Below are 12982 nucleotides of genomic sequence, written 5' to 3' on the forward strand. Positions count from 1 at the left end.
ACGGCGAGTCGAAAAACCCATGTCCCACGGCAAATCGATAAACCTGTGTTCTACCCCGAGTCGAGAAACCTGTGTCCTACGGCGAGTAGACAAACCTGTGTCCTACGATAGGTCGAGAAATCTGTCCTAACGCGAGTCGAGAAACTTGTGTCCTAAGGCAAGTCCAGGAACAGGAGTCGAAAATCATGTGCCCTGATGAGCTTGACTACACCCTCGCCCCTTACCCGCATAAGATTAATAAAGCGACCACGAAAACTTAAATTCTCCATAGTGTACAATAAAGCAACTTTATTTAGCCGTTTCTTGTAGAAAGAAACGGAATTATGTCATAGGGTCAAACCTATGAATTATGACCTCGAAAGTATAAAAAAAAACGAAACGAAATATAGATCTGTATTTTAATCAGATTGTAATTATGTATAAATGTTTTAATAAGACTCCAACCTCGTGGGTTTTCTCCGGGGCCTCCGGTTTCCTCCCACTGCTAAAGACCCCTACGCGCAAGCGAATTATGTTAATAAAATTAAAAACCATATGTTAGTCCCGAAATGACCTAGTTTGTTTGTGTCGAGTGGACGTTAAACCCCATTTCTCTCTCTCTCTTTTAATAAGACGCTGACTCGCTAGCCTGGAGGTCGGGTGTTCGATCCCTGCATTGGCCGAGAAAGTTCATCCAGATTTTCCAGCGTGATTCCCCCTTGTCAAGGATGCAGGATGGAGGGCCTGACAAGGGCAGATGTCTAGTCGTTCGGGTGGGGGGAAAAACCGAGGTCCCGTGTACACATTGGCGTGCACGTAAAAGATCCTTTGACAGATGGAATTCGATATAAGAGTAGGCCGTAGTGCCGCTGTCCGGGCAAAATTTCCCTCATAGCACACTGTATGGTGTATGCCCGTCTTCATTAGCCAAGTTCGGAGCAAAACAGTAGGACGTTAAACCCCATTTCATTTCATTTAAACATGTCTCCTTCAACATTAAAATTATTACACATCACATGATCGTAATTGCGATTCGTGGTTATTTATATAACGAGAAAAATTCAAATATCGGTTATTCCGAATTCTTGGAGATTCGCACATTCTAATTACGACTATCCCGATTCAGGTATGATTCATGAATCCATTCTCGTAAAAGCGACACGGATCTAACCATAGTGATGAGAATGGCTATATTTAGAATATACGGCGTGTACGACAAATTTACAGCTGTTTAAAATATACACAAAAATATATAGAGTTTTTTTTTAAAAATATATACATAAAAAAATATTTTACTGTTTCTTAAAATATGTACATAATTTGTTTTTTATTGCTATTAGTTGAGGGAGACGGGGGGGGGGGGGGGTTAGTGCGTGCGCATTGTATCATAACGTCTGTCATTGAGTCAACTGGCGTGGTTTCGTTTCCCCGGTTGTACGTGACAAGGAATATGGTCGCCTGTCCAACCTCGTGGGTTTTCTCCGGGTCCCCCAGTTTCCTCCCACTGCTAAAGACCCCTACGCGCAAGCCTATTATTGAAATAAAATTGAACCATATGTTAGTCCCAAAATGACATAGTTTGTGTCGAGAGTACGTTAAACATCATTTCTCACTCTCTGTTTCTTAAAGCTACGTTCCCAGAAAAGTATTTATCGGGTGGTTATTTCCAATAAAAGTATGACACTTTTGGTATATATGAAAGTAGAAATATCCAATCTTACTAGAAAAATACTGGATTTCTGAAAAACACTCATGGAGCGCATAGACGTAGGAGCCGACCTTTTTTTTCTATTAACGTTTAGAGAAAAATATAACTAACTTATTTCTATGAGATCCACACTGCCCGAAAAGTATTTTCTCGTCTTTTCCTTGTCTACTGCATGCCGGAAAATATGCCCGAAGCTCTCTTATGATATGTATGCCCGAAAAAACGGTATTGATTTTGGGCAATTTTCTCTTATGCCCCCCTGAATTACTTTGAGCTTCTACGCCTATGATGGAGCGCATACAGGACAGCCCGACGATTAGGAGTGTCTACACGTCTGACGTCGAAGGTTGCACGCGGAGATTATGCGCTTCATGTACATGTTGATAAACTTTATGAAGAGTTAGACGTACAACACTTTCTGAGATAAAAATCACGGAAAAAGACGCGGGCAGTGGATAATCCGAGAATTTAATTAGGCTTAGATATTTGTAAAAAATTGTCAGCCATAAAGGCAACATCGTCTTTTGTATGCAATGAATTCTCCTCCGACATCGCACCCGTTGTGTCACGCGACACAAAAATGACCTTACTTACTTACTTACTTACTTACTTAGTTGTATTTTACGTCCGCTTCCACCGAGGTGACCTCTTTTGATCGAGTTTTTATAGCAGGGTATTCCCTGACAATTGCAATGTTTTGAGAAGGATTTGAAGCAAAATTGCAAAATTATGATAAATTAATTTGTTTGAATATGTTTTTAGTCCAAATATATCATCACATCACCCAGTTTGTACCCGGGAATGTATCTTTAAGATATATACATAATTTGTTTTTATTGGGTAGTATTGCGCGAGTATTGGGTTGCATAGGGTGTGTATAGGGTTAGTATTGGGTGAGTATTAGGTTAGTATTGGGTGAGTATAGGGATCTTGGGTAGTATTGGATGAGTATTAGGTTAATATTGGGTGAGTATTAGGTAAGTATTGGGTCAGCATAGGGTTAGTATTGGGTGAGTATAGGGTTATTGGGTAGTATTGGATGAGTATAAGGTTAGTATTGGATGAGTATTAGGTTAGTATTTGGTGGTATTAGGTTAGTATTGGGTGGTATTAGGGAAGTATTGGGGGTATTAGGTGAATATTGGGTAATGTTGATAATCATTGGGTAAGGATGGTGGGGGGGGGGAGGAGTATTAGGTTAATATCGGGATAGTATTGTGTAGGGTTAGTATTGGGTAGTATTGCGTGAATCGACCTATCCGTTTATAAAATATATACATCACAATTAGTTACAGTTGAGTTTTATATTGAACGGTCTGCGAAGTTTGTCTTTTAAAGCGTATATCACCATTGACGTTATCGCGATATTTCTTCCTGAATGTTCGCCATGGTTCACCATTATACTCCTCTTGTATACCATTCTCCTCACACTTACTGATCAACACCTTTAATCTAGACACAAACAACGCCCATTCGTAGGACGACTCGGCCACTTCTTTCAATAACGGATTCTTACTTAACGCTATCCGCTTAGCCGAGCCGAACAACGGGAAGCTGTACTCGCACGGTATACTCATGATGCTGCCTAGTTTACCAAGAACACAGTCAATGCTCACCTCATCCTGCTGAAGCAAGGCGTTAAATAGCTTGCACCTCATACCGTTCTCCGTGCTGGAGATGGACCCTTCGAAATACATGGTGTTCAGGCGAGACAACAGATAAACACCCCGACCACGAATCGTCTGGGAAGCCATGTCCCTTTCTTCAAGAATCCCAGGAATATTTTCTTCCATGTACGGACCGTGCATGCCGGTCTGATAATCCATAAATCTTAGAACTTGGGCGCCACCTATCCCTATCCCATCAACACCCGTCAGGACGGCTTGCTTGATTTGTGGTAATTTGAAGCCGGCCGAGAAATAGGTGAGTAAACCATTTGAGTGAGCTTCGTGAACGAGGAACAAAGCTTCCTGAAAGGTCAACTGGTCCATGATGCATTTCGATGGATAGGTGTCACTGGCGCCATCCCACGTGATTTTTTCAAATCCGCCCAAGCAGGTAATTTCAATAGCTCGAATTGCTATGTCCATTTTATCGGTGAGTTGTGTTGGATTTTCGTCCTCAAAATCGTCCACGACTACTTGATTGATGTTCCACGCGGCAGACAAGAACTGTGAAAAACGGTCCCGATGAACTTGCGCACGCAACGCCCTCATGTAGCGAACAGCTTGTGATGTGGTCAGTCCTTCCATTGCTACCTTACATTCAGCAGCACCTTGATAAAAGGCAGCTGAAGCCGTAGCTGATGTCATATGAACCAATTTTAAGAAATCTTCGTCAAAGCTTCCCGAATCTTTCATCCTTCTTCCGACAAAATATGTATTTGGTGCAGCCGATCCTACATGGAGTCTGACTCGAGAGAAATCATAAAGCGATGGAACCCGGTAAGATTCGATGTGTTCCCGAGAAAGATTACCAGGTCGTTCTAGATGTTCAACATGAACGATAGCTCCTAACATCCACTCATTAAACCGAGTGGTTCCCAGAACATGTCCATCTCCGGGATCAGTTAAAGACATATAAGTCTGCGTATGGGGGCGGAACCCGGGAGATCCTAATGAGCGATGTCCTTCTAGGGTAACCTGTTTACCGCTTGCCATACAATGATATGCCAGATGTATCGCCAGATATTCAACAGGAGTTGGTTGTCGTCGTTCATCCCGGAGCGCCTGAAGCATCATACTGATGGTGTTGAGGAAATCTTCAGAGAACTTGTGGTCATCCCAAGTTAGTTTTATTTTATTAACGTTATCCTCGACTGTGAAGTTGATGTATCCAGTAGCTTCCACGGGCATCGTTCCAACGAATATCTCATTCTCCACCTTCCATTCCCGGATAATTCCTCGTCCAACACGACAGATACGGAATGTGGCATCCAGTAGCTGACGAACGGTGCTTCCTGTAAGAATGTCATCACCGATTGATGAGAAGGTTTCAATGTTGGTCGAATCGTCTTTGAAGATGAACTGTAGTCGTTTTCGTAATTGACGTTGGACGGCCTCGTTGTCAGAAGCTGTTGTCATGGCGAGTTCGTCATCTGAACGAAACGTCTCGTTTCGGCTATCTAGTTTGACCCGGATGTTGTACAGGTTAATAATGGAGTCCTGCAGTAAAGTTAAAGACACCTGACGTAATGTTCCAACACCAACACAAATGTTGACTGGTTCAAGCTGGAAAATAAAATAAATATTTCAGAGAAAATGGAATGAAATGGAGTTTAACAGTTAGGTCTAAATATTAAGGCCACCTGCAGATTTCGCTAACCCTAACCCTAGACTTTGCCCTAACCCTAAGCCATAATCTCGTGACCTTGACGAAATCTACAGGTGGCTATATTATTTAGACCTGACCGGAGTGTGCTATGGGAACGACAATTTTGCCCGGATAACAACTGAAATCCAGCTGTCAAGGGCTCTTTTACGTGTACGCCAACGTCTACGCGAAACCTCGGGCTTTCGTCACCTCCGAACGACTAGATAGATACTGGCCATTGTCAGGTATTTTAAAGGGAATACACATAAATGGATTGTTTCATATTGGCATCAGAATCGTATGGAGGAACTGGGTAGTCTGGTTCGCAAAGTCCCATTCAAAACGTTATATGTTGACTCGTGCGCGAGTATTATACTACTACTTATACCAGGATTTTAATTTTAAACCACCACACCCACCCCGTCGTATTAGGGTTGACTAAATACAAACGGTGAAAATATAACTGTTTTCATCTGTTCGGGCGTTTCTTATAGAAAGTACGGGGTTGATGGGTGGTCGAATGGTTTAACACGTGCGCTTTAAATCCTGTCATTGGGTCAAGTGACGTGGTTTCGATCCCATACTAGTACGTGAAGACAAGGAGTAGGATCGCCTACCTCACATCGTGGGTTTTCTCAGGGTCCCTACGCGCAAACGAATTATTGGAATAAAACTGTACAGTATGTTAGTTCCGAAGTGACCTGGTTTGTGTCGAATATTTGGTTCCTTTGCGACGTGTTTTTAGATCTTGGGGGGGGGGGGGGGCAAATGATTAACGCGTGCGCGTTGTATCATTAGGTCTATCATTGAATCATCTGGCGTGGTTACGATTCCCCGGTTGTACGTGACAAGGGTCGCCTGTTTAACCTCGTGGGATTTCTCCGGGTTTCCTTCTACTGCTAAAGACCTCATACGCGCTAGAGGATTATTGAAATAAAATTGAACCATATGTTAGTCCCGAAATGTCCTAGTTTGTGTCGAGTGGACGTTAAACCCCATTTCTCTCTCTCTCCCTCTTCTCTTAGAATCAAAACACCAATGAAAGTTACTTACCGGAACCATTGACAGTTGGGTATCTTGATCCAGCAGTTCTGTAAAATTATTTGAGTGCTGTTCCTTTAACGATGCTAGATAATTCAGCTTGGAAGAGAGTTTTTTTATAGGACGCTTCTGCAATAAAATTTTAAATTAATTCTTACATGATATGAAACGAAATAAGTTGTTGTCATGCCCTACGTTTATGCACCCAATCGGGCCATGAAAGACAGACAAGTGCCATGCAGTGTATGCTGTCAGAATATGTCTGCCCGAGACCTGTGGTTCCGCCTACTCTTCATCGAATTGAAGGGTTCTTTTACGTGCACACCAACAAGCACAAGGTTCGGCATCAATTTTGCGTCCAATCCGAACTAATCGGTGACTTTTTCTGGCCAGGCCTGCTATCTCTGTAATCCTCTGTTTGATTTTTTAACTGTATAATAAGCTAATCCTAGCCCCAAATGCAATGGGCGTAAATATTATCCAGCGTATAAAAATTATATCTTTCTGTAGGTATAATATAGCATCGTAGTATAGGCTACATCTAATTCTTAAGGCCAACTCAAGATTTCGTCCAGGTCGCTGAGATGTAAATAAGGTTAGGACACGTGATTGCTGTCGAGATTTTAGGTTTAGGTTTGGGTTATGGTAAGCGTTAGGACTAAGTCCAAGGTTAAGGTTGGGATTAGTGCTAGCCTTGTTTACATCTCGTGACCTTTGACCAAACTTGAAGTTGGCCTTATAAAATAGATCTAACCTCATAAAGACATCTCGCCATACCCCACAGGAAGAGTAAAGACACGATTGTGTTTTGTATTTTAGATTTCTTCCGAGTTAGGCCTATATAGTTCTTCTTTCGTTCTTGCAATCTTTATCAAAATATCTGTTTTCCTTATTTTTATTTTTTTTGTTCTCTATACCAAAGTGTGCGAAATTATAACATAACCAAAACGTGTTGTTATTCGAAAGTCTACAAACCTCGGCAGATTCCGTTACTCTACAGCTAGATGTAGGGTACTGGAATCTGCTGAGGTTTGCCGAGTGGTTATTCGGAAGTTTACAGTGGAGTTCCTAATTTAAACCGACGTTTTAAACACGTATACTTACCCTTTTATTGCGCATGTAACAGAAGAGGAATGTTATAAGCGACAGAACACCAACACAAGCAATAATAGATATTACCAGAGATGCTAAGACAATAGTTCCATTATATAGAGCCACGTCATTCTTCATATCAACCTTAAATACAAGCAATGATAGATATTACTGGAAATGCTATTAAATCCTAAAACTGTAGAAATTACACATCTCCATATTCAAGTGTTACACTCAGAAAATTTGAAAAAAAATTGAAAGCTGTAGATGCCATTTCCGACCATATCTGGCCCCGGAGTCTGAGAAGGTGGAGGGGGTGGGGGACGGTGGGGGGGGGGGGCGAACCACCACCATGTTATAGGGTTTTTTACTGTGTGTGTATAACATTTAACTTTTTCCTGCGCTCGTCAATACTTGAGGGGTTGGATGGCCAAATGGTAGCGTGTGCATCATAAGGTCTGTCATTGAGTAAACTGGCGTGGTTTCAATTCCCCGATTGTACGTGACAAGGAGTTGGGTCACCTGTCCAACCTCGTGGGTTATCTCTTGGTCCTCCGGTTTCCTCCCACTGCTAAAGACCCCTACGCGTAAGCGAATTATTGAAATAAAATTAAACCATACGTTAGTCCCGAAATGACCTAGTTTGTATCGAGTGGGACGTTAAACCTCTCTCTCTCTCTCTCTCTCTCTCTCTCTCTCTCTCTCTCATAGTACACTGTATGATTTAGGATTGACAGTATATCGTACACAGTTTGAGAATATAATTATCAATATCATTTAGTACCCAGTTATACTTGACTTATTACAATTACACAAAAACAACGTTCTTGACTTGATATAACTACACTATTCACACTCTCTCTCTCTCTCTCTCTTTCTCTCTCTCTCTCTCTCTCTCTCTCTCTCTGTCTCTCTCTCGTGAATACATGTTATTTAAAACGGCCTCTTTCATATCTCGTCACCAGGCACGACCTAATAATACAACTATCCTTTACATCCGCATAGTCGGATATAATACAACTTACATAAATACACAATACCACATAATCAGTCGTTTATTCGCTCCAATTCGTTTCGGGTTTTTTTCCAGCAATCAATAAAATGGTCTTTTAAATGTTTTTATCCGGCAGCAATTAATTGAATGGGGTTTTAATTGTTTTTATCCAGCAATTAATTGAATAGTGTTAAATGTTTTTATCCAGCAATTAATTGAACGAAGTTTTAAATATTTCATCAACACAAAATTTTGGTAATTGTAAGACAAAGAAGATAGTTTTTATTTCTATGATTGTGTGTGAAATTAGAGGTCGGAGAATTTTGACCGGACAGCGTCTTTTTTTGCCTGGTCTTCTTTTCCACCGAGGATGATATTGCAAACGAGTGGTTTTATTTTACTATGCTCAGCGCACGCGCAGTCTTTCCTGTGGGAGGAACCCGGAGTACCCTGAGTAAACCCACGTGGTTGGGAAGGCGTCTCTATCTCCAAGCCACATACCATCACAACAGGGATTGGAACCAAGAACGCTAGCCAGAGGTGACCGGCCAGCGATAGCTCGAAGCACGACACTCTAGACCAGGGGCCTGTTTCACGAAATTTTAACTACTGTGTGAACCATCGTAAATTTTAAACGGATTTCTTCGATTATGAACAAACTAGTTAACTTTGGTTATTATAAACTTACCTGTGTGTTTGTAATGAACTCCCGTTCGATAAAATCCATTGCACAACTAATTATCACAACGATGAGAACAAGTTCTCTCTTGAAAAATTTGAAAATTTACTTGTAATTTCGACAGAGTCGATGTCAACAATGTCTTCGTGACGTATTGGTCGAATCCAATATACCTGTTGCGGGGGTTGGTTAACATTGAAAGATAGTTTGACAGCGCGATCATTTTGATCGTATATGGGTTTGGGTGACGAAAAATATCAATTGAAGGCAATTACATAGGAGATTTATATGGAAACCATTGATCGCCAGTCTATCAAATTTTCTTCACAATTAAAATATCACTGATTGCACGGATACTCGTAAAAATAAAGTCATGTATAAACTATAAATATCCTATCTTCTTTATGTTATAAATAATTTAACAAGGATCATGAAGCTTACCTCCGAATTCTCTGAGTGTATTTTTAATTTTATACGCATTCTTTCGATCGAATAATAACCGCTTCAGTAACATCTTTAAGCATGTTGCGGCAGCCCTCAGCGTGTCTATTGGGTGCCCGGGTGGGTATATAATGCTACTAAGCCCGTATGACCCCGTAAGAAGCGGAACATTAATTCTCGATTCGACAGTTTTGACCGAAGTGTGATAAAGCCCGTAAAACGAATGTATAGTTGTGTTTGTGCGGCATGCGTGTTCAAAAGTAAATTATCCCATCCGAGTCGCATATACGGGTATACTGTTCTTGTCTGATAGCCTAATTTTACTTTTCCACATTCGTGGTATCCCCAGTGGTTTCATTCCGTTCTACCCCACTAACCCCTGGGTTACTATATATGGGGGGGGGGGGTGAGACACGTTTTCAAGTTATCCGCCCTTAATGCGTTAATATAAACAGCACATAATAATACGAAAGCCGGACGTTTATATGCCCCTTTTTAAACGTGACTACAAGTGTGGTTCTCGATATTTTGCGATTTGGGATACAATTATCAATTTATTCAAACAACACATTATTATTAGTTCGAGGAGTCATATTAAAACACACACAATTATCAATTTATTCAAATAACACTTTATTATTGGTTCGAGTAGTCATATTAAAATATACACAATTATCAATTTATTAAAATAACACTTTATTATTGGTTCGAGTAATCATATTAAAACAAACGCAATTATCAATTTATTAAAACAACACTTTATTATTGGTCCGAGTCGTCTTTCTGTTGGGTCCGAATAGTCTTTTTGTATGGTCCGAGTAGTCTATTTGTTTGGGCTGAGTGGTCTATCAGTTGGTCCGACTGGTCTTGAACCGAGTGGTCTTTGGTCCGAGTGGTCATGGATTCTTGTCGTAATTGTACTTGAATTTCCTATGCTGTCACCCCTAATACGAAATGATATCTTCCGCAGAGCGACGTAACCATCTTCCATATTGGTATTTTTCTTTGGGAAAAGTTTGTGATATTTCAATTTTTCAAGAGAGAACTTGTTTTCATCGTTGTGATAATTAGTTGTGCAATGGATTTTATCGAACGGGAGTTGATTACAAACACACAGGTAAGTTTATAATAACCAAAGTTAAGTAGTTTGTTCATAATCGAAGAAATCCGTTTAAAATTTACCAAGACTCAGACATAAGATAAAATCCAAATTTTAGTAACTTGATTGGATAATATTAAATTGATTTAAGTGCTTAGCGAGTCAAAATTGAAGTATCTACTAAAATTTGGATTTTATCTTTAGTTAAGATTTCGAGAAACAGGGCCCAGGGGTTCATTTCTGAGTACGCCAGTGTTTTTTGTGCGATCCAAAGGACTGGACACACTATGTTTCACAAAATTTTAGTCTCTATAGTTCTTCTGGACTCACTCCAAGATTCAAACCCCGGTCCTTCTAGTCAAGAATCGAGTTTCTTAATCACTCGACTACAAACGGCAAATTTACAGGAATTAGATTAGCACTTGGGACCACGGGGGTTCAGAGTATGTTTCCGTTAGACTAGCACTTGGGACCGCGGTGTTTCGGGGTATGTTGCCGTTAGATTAGCACTTGGAACCACGGTGATTCAGTACGCAGGGCGCTAGCCCGCTAACCTCTAGGTCTCAGGGTCGATCGCGGTATTGACTAAGAAAGTTCCTATGATTTTTTCTGGCGCGATTTCTTGTCATGACCTAGTAATTAATGACGGAACGGAAAACACGCGTAATGCTTAATGGCTATGTCCTTCCGTCCTGTGGGTACTCCGTTGTCCTCCGTGCTCAATCGACGTTACCCCCCCCCCTCTCTCTCTCTCTCGCTCTCTCTCTCTGGAAATTGATCATAAAAATAAACGTAGTTGGAACTTACCTCCATTGACTGACCGGACAATACCGTGACGTGAAAGACAATTAACATTCCCGCTAAATATTCCATACTTGCCGTGATGGTAGGCCCAATCTTGTATGTAACCTGTCCTGTGAAATATGCGGCACAAGGCGATGTTTCCTATCACAGGTAAACTTTGTATATTATTCAAACTCAACAATTGTATAATCTTGTCGTTGAAACATATTTTTTAGAAATGTTTTTAAAAGTTTTAATCCGGGTTATTGAAAATCCTGTTCACAAAAAGTATAGCCGAAATAATACCTACAGTCTGTCGGGAATAAACACTCATTGCAGATGATGGACAGTTAAAGGGGAATTCAACCTATTCAATGATAAACGGACGATAGGACACCTATTGACAACACCTATTTAACTGTGTTAGATTATTTCACATTCAAAGTTATCAACGTAAAATATCAAAGGAGGACTCCCTATGGTCACTGTGTATCGTCCAATAAAACTTGGTTTAAATACTGCCGATGAAATGTAATGATATGAAATGGGGTTTAACATCCTACTGTTCTGCTCCTACTGGGCTAATGAAGACGGGCATACGCTAACAGTGTGCTATGAGGAAAATTTTGCCCGGGCAGCGTCACTATGGCCTACGCTTATATCGAATTCTATCTGCCTTGTCAGGTCCTCCGTTTTGCACACTGTCGAGCAATCGACAAACTGTAATATAATAATGGGTAATGGCCTATTGGCAAGGCCTGACAATTTCGATACTTGTCTAATCAGGTCACTTTATTTCGATATAGCTTCGTGTGAAGGGTTCTTTAGAAGCAGGAAGAATCCGGAGAACCTGGAGAAACCCAGCTCCATTTTACGTCGAAATCACGACTCGCACAGACTTGTAGTCTACAGCGTAAAGCTCCGCCCACACATCCCGGACAGCAGCATTTTAGCAACAAGAAAATTTCAGCATTGCGCAAAATGAAATGAAATGAAATGGTCCTTAACGTGCACTGGTGGAAATGGCCAACTCTTATTTCGAATTCCAACTGTCAAGGGTTCTTTAATGTGTTCGCCAATGTGTACATTGTACCTTGTTTTTTCGTTCAATCCAAACGACTAGACACTGCTCAATGCCGATACCGGGATCGAACTCAAGACCTCCTGGTTAGCGAGGCAGCACCCTGGACTACCGTGGTGCTCACAACATAGTGGTCACAGAAGGTGTATTGATAACTATATTGTTTAATAGCGGAGTTGCCCTTTAAATTAGTTACTTATTATTTGAATCAGGTTCCCCATCTAGCATTCCCACACGTCACAGAATCTAGGCGTGAATACTTTCTGTGTCAACAACATATATACTATGTGTAAAAATATACTAAGCTTTGATAAACCCTCGTTAAAAAGAGACAATCAAAATAATGGTAAATCTCTAATTCTTATGTCAATAATATTGTCTTCATTAGTTTTCAAATGAAATAAAAATATTCAGTCGATGTTTAACTCTAGTTTTAAAGGGAATCCCCGGGTTTATTGCAGCAAAAACACTCAGTTAAACATACATTATGCAAGAGCTAAATCTGCCTATTGCAGGTCTTTCTTTAGGCCTGAAATGTTATCTAAATTATTAATTAGACATTAATCAACTTATCCAGACCATAATCAACTCTCGATGTAATCGCTAGCCTGCGATATTTACTGGATTTGAATCCGATTTGCTGCTCAACGCTCATTGATGATTTAATCCAAAAAGGGATAATCGAGACTATGTTTTTTATCGTACCGACTTTAGTAATGATGAATGTGTCTAGGCCTAAAATTCTCAAAAGCTAATATCTCTGTTCAGAGTGG

General features: G+C 40.6%; 1 protein-coding gene across 1 annotated transcript; it reads right to left on the minus strand.

Moving 5' to 3' along the window:
* Nucleotides 1-443: 443 nt before the first annotated feature.
* Nucleotides 444-11293, minus strand: LOC126820928 (uncharacterized). The gene is made up of 4 exons (XM_050549113.2): nt 11153-11293; nt 7145-7276; nt 6053-6169; nt 444-4917 (listed from the first exon to the last, which is right to left on the minus strand). Exons 1-4 carry the CDS (start codon nt 11216-11218, stop codon nt 2977-2979), a joined length of 2256 nt encoding a protein of 751 aa, XP_050405070.2. The 5' UTR covers nt 11219-11293; the 3' UTR covers nt 444-2976.
* Between the last annotated feature and the right edge of the window lie 1689 nt (nt 11294-12982).

Source organism: Patella vulgata, chromosome 5 (genome assembly GCF_932274485.2).
Source record: "Patella vulgata chromosome 5, xgPatVulg1.2, whole genome shotgun sequence".
NCBI classification, from domain to species: Eukaryota; Metazoa; Mollusca; class Gastropoda; family Patellidae; genus Patella; species Patella vulgata.

Excerpts from the sequence above, each read along its gene's own strand:
- LOC126820928 (XM_050549113.2), bottom strand. The coding sequence starts at position 11,218 with ATGGAATATTTAGCGGGAATGTTAATTGTCTTTCACGTCACGGTATTG. Across the intron at positions 7,277-11,152 it reads TGTCCGGTCAGTCAATGGAG|GTTGATATGAAGAATGACGT; the intron begins GTAAGTTCCAAC and ends CTTGTATTTAAG. Across the intron at positions 6,170-7,144 it reads GTTACATGCGCAATAAAAGG|AAGCGTCCTATAAAAAAACT; the intron begins GTAAGTATACGT and ends ATTTTATTGCAG.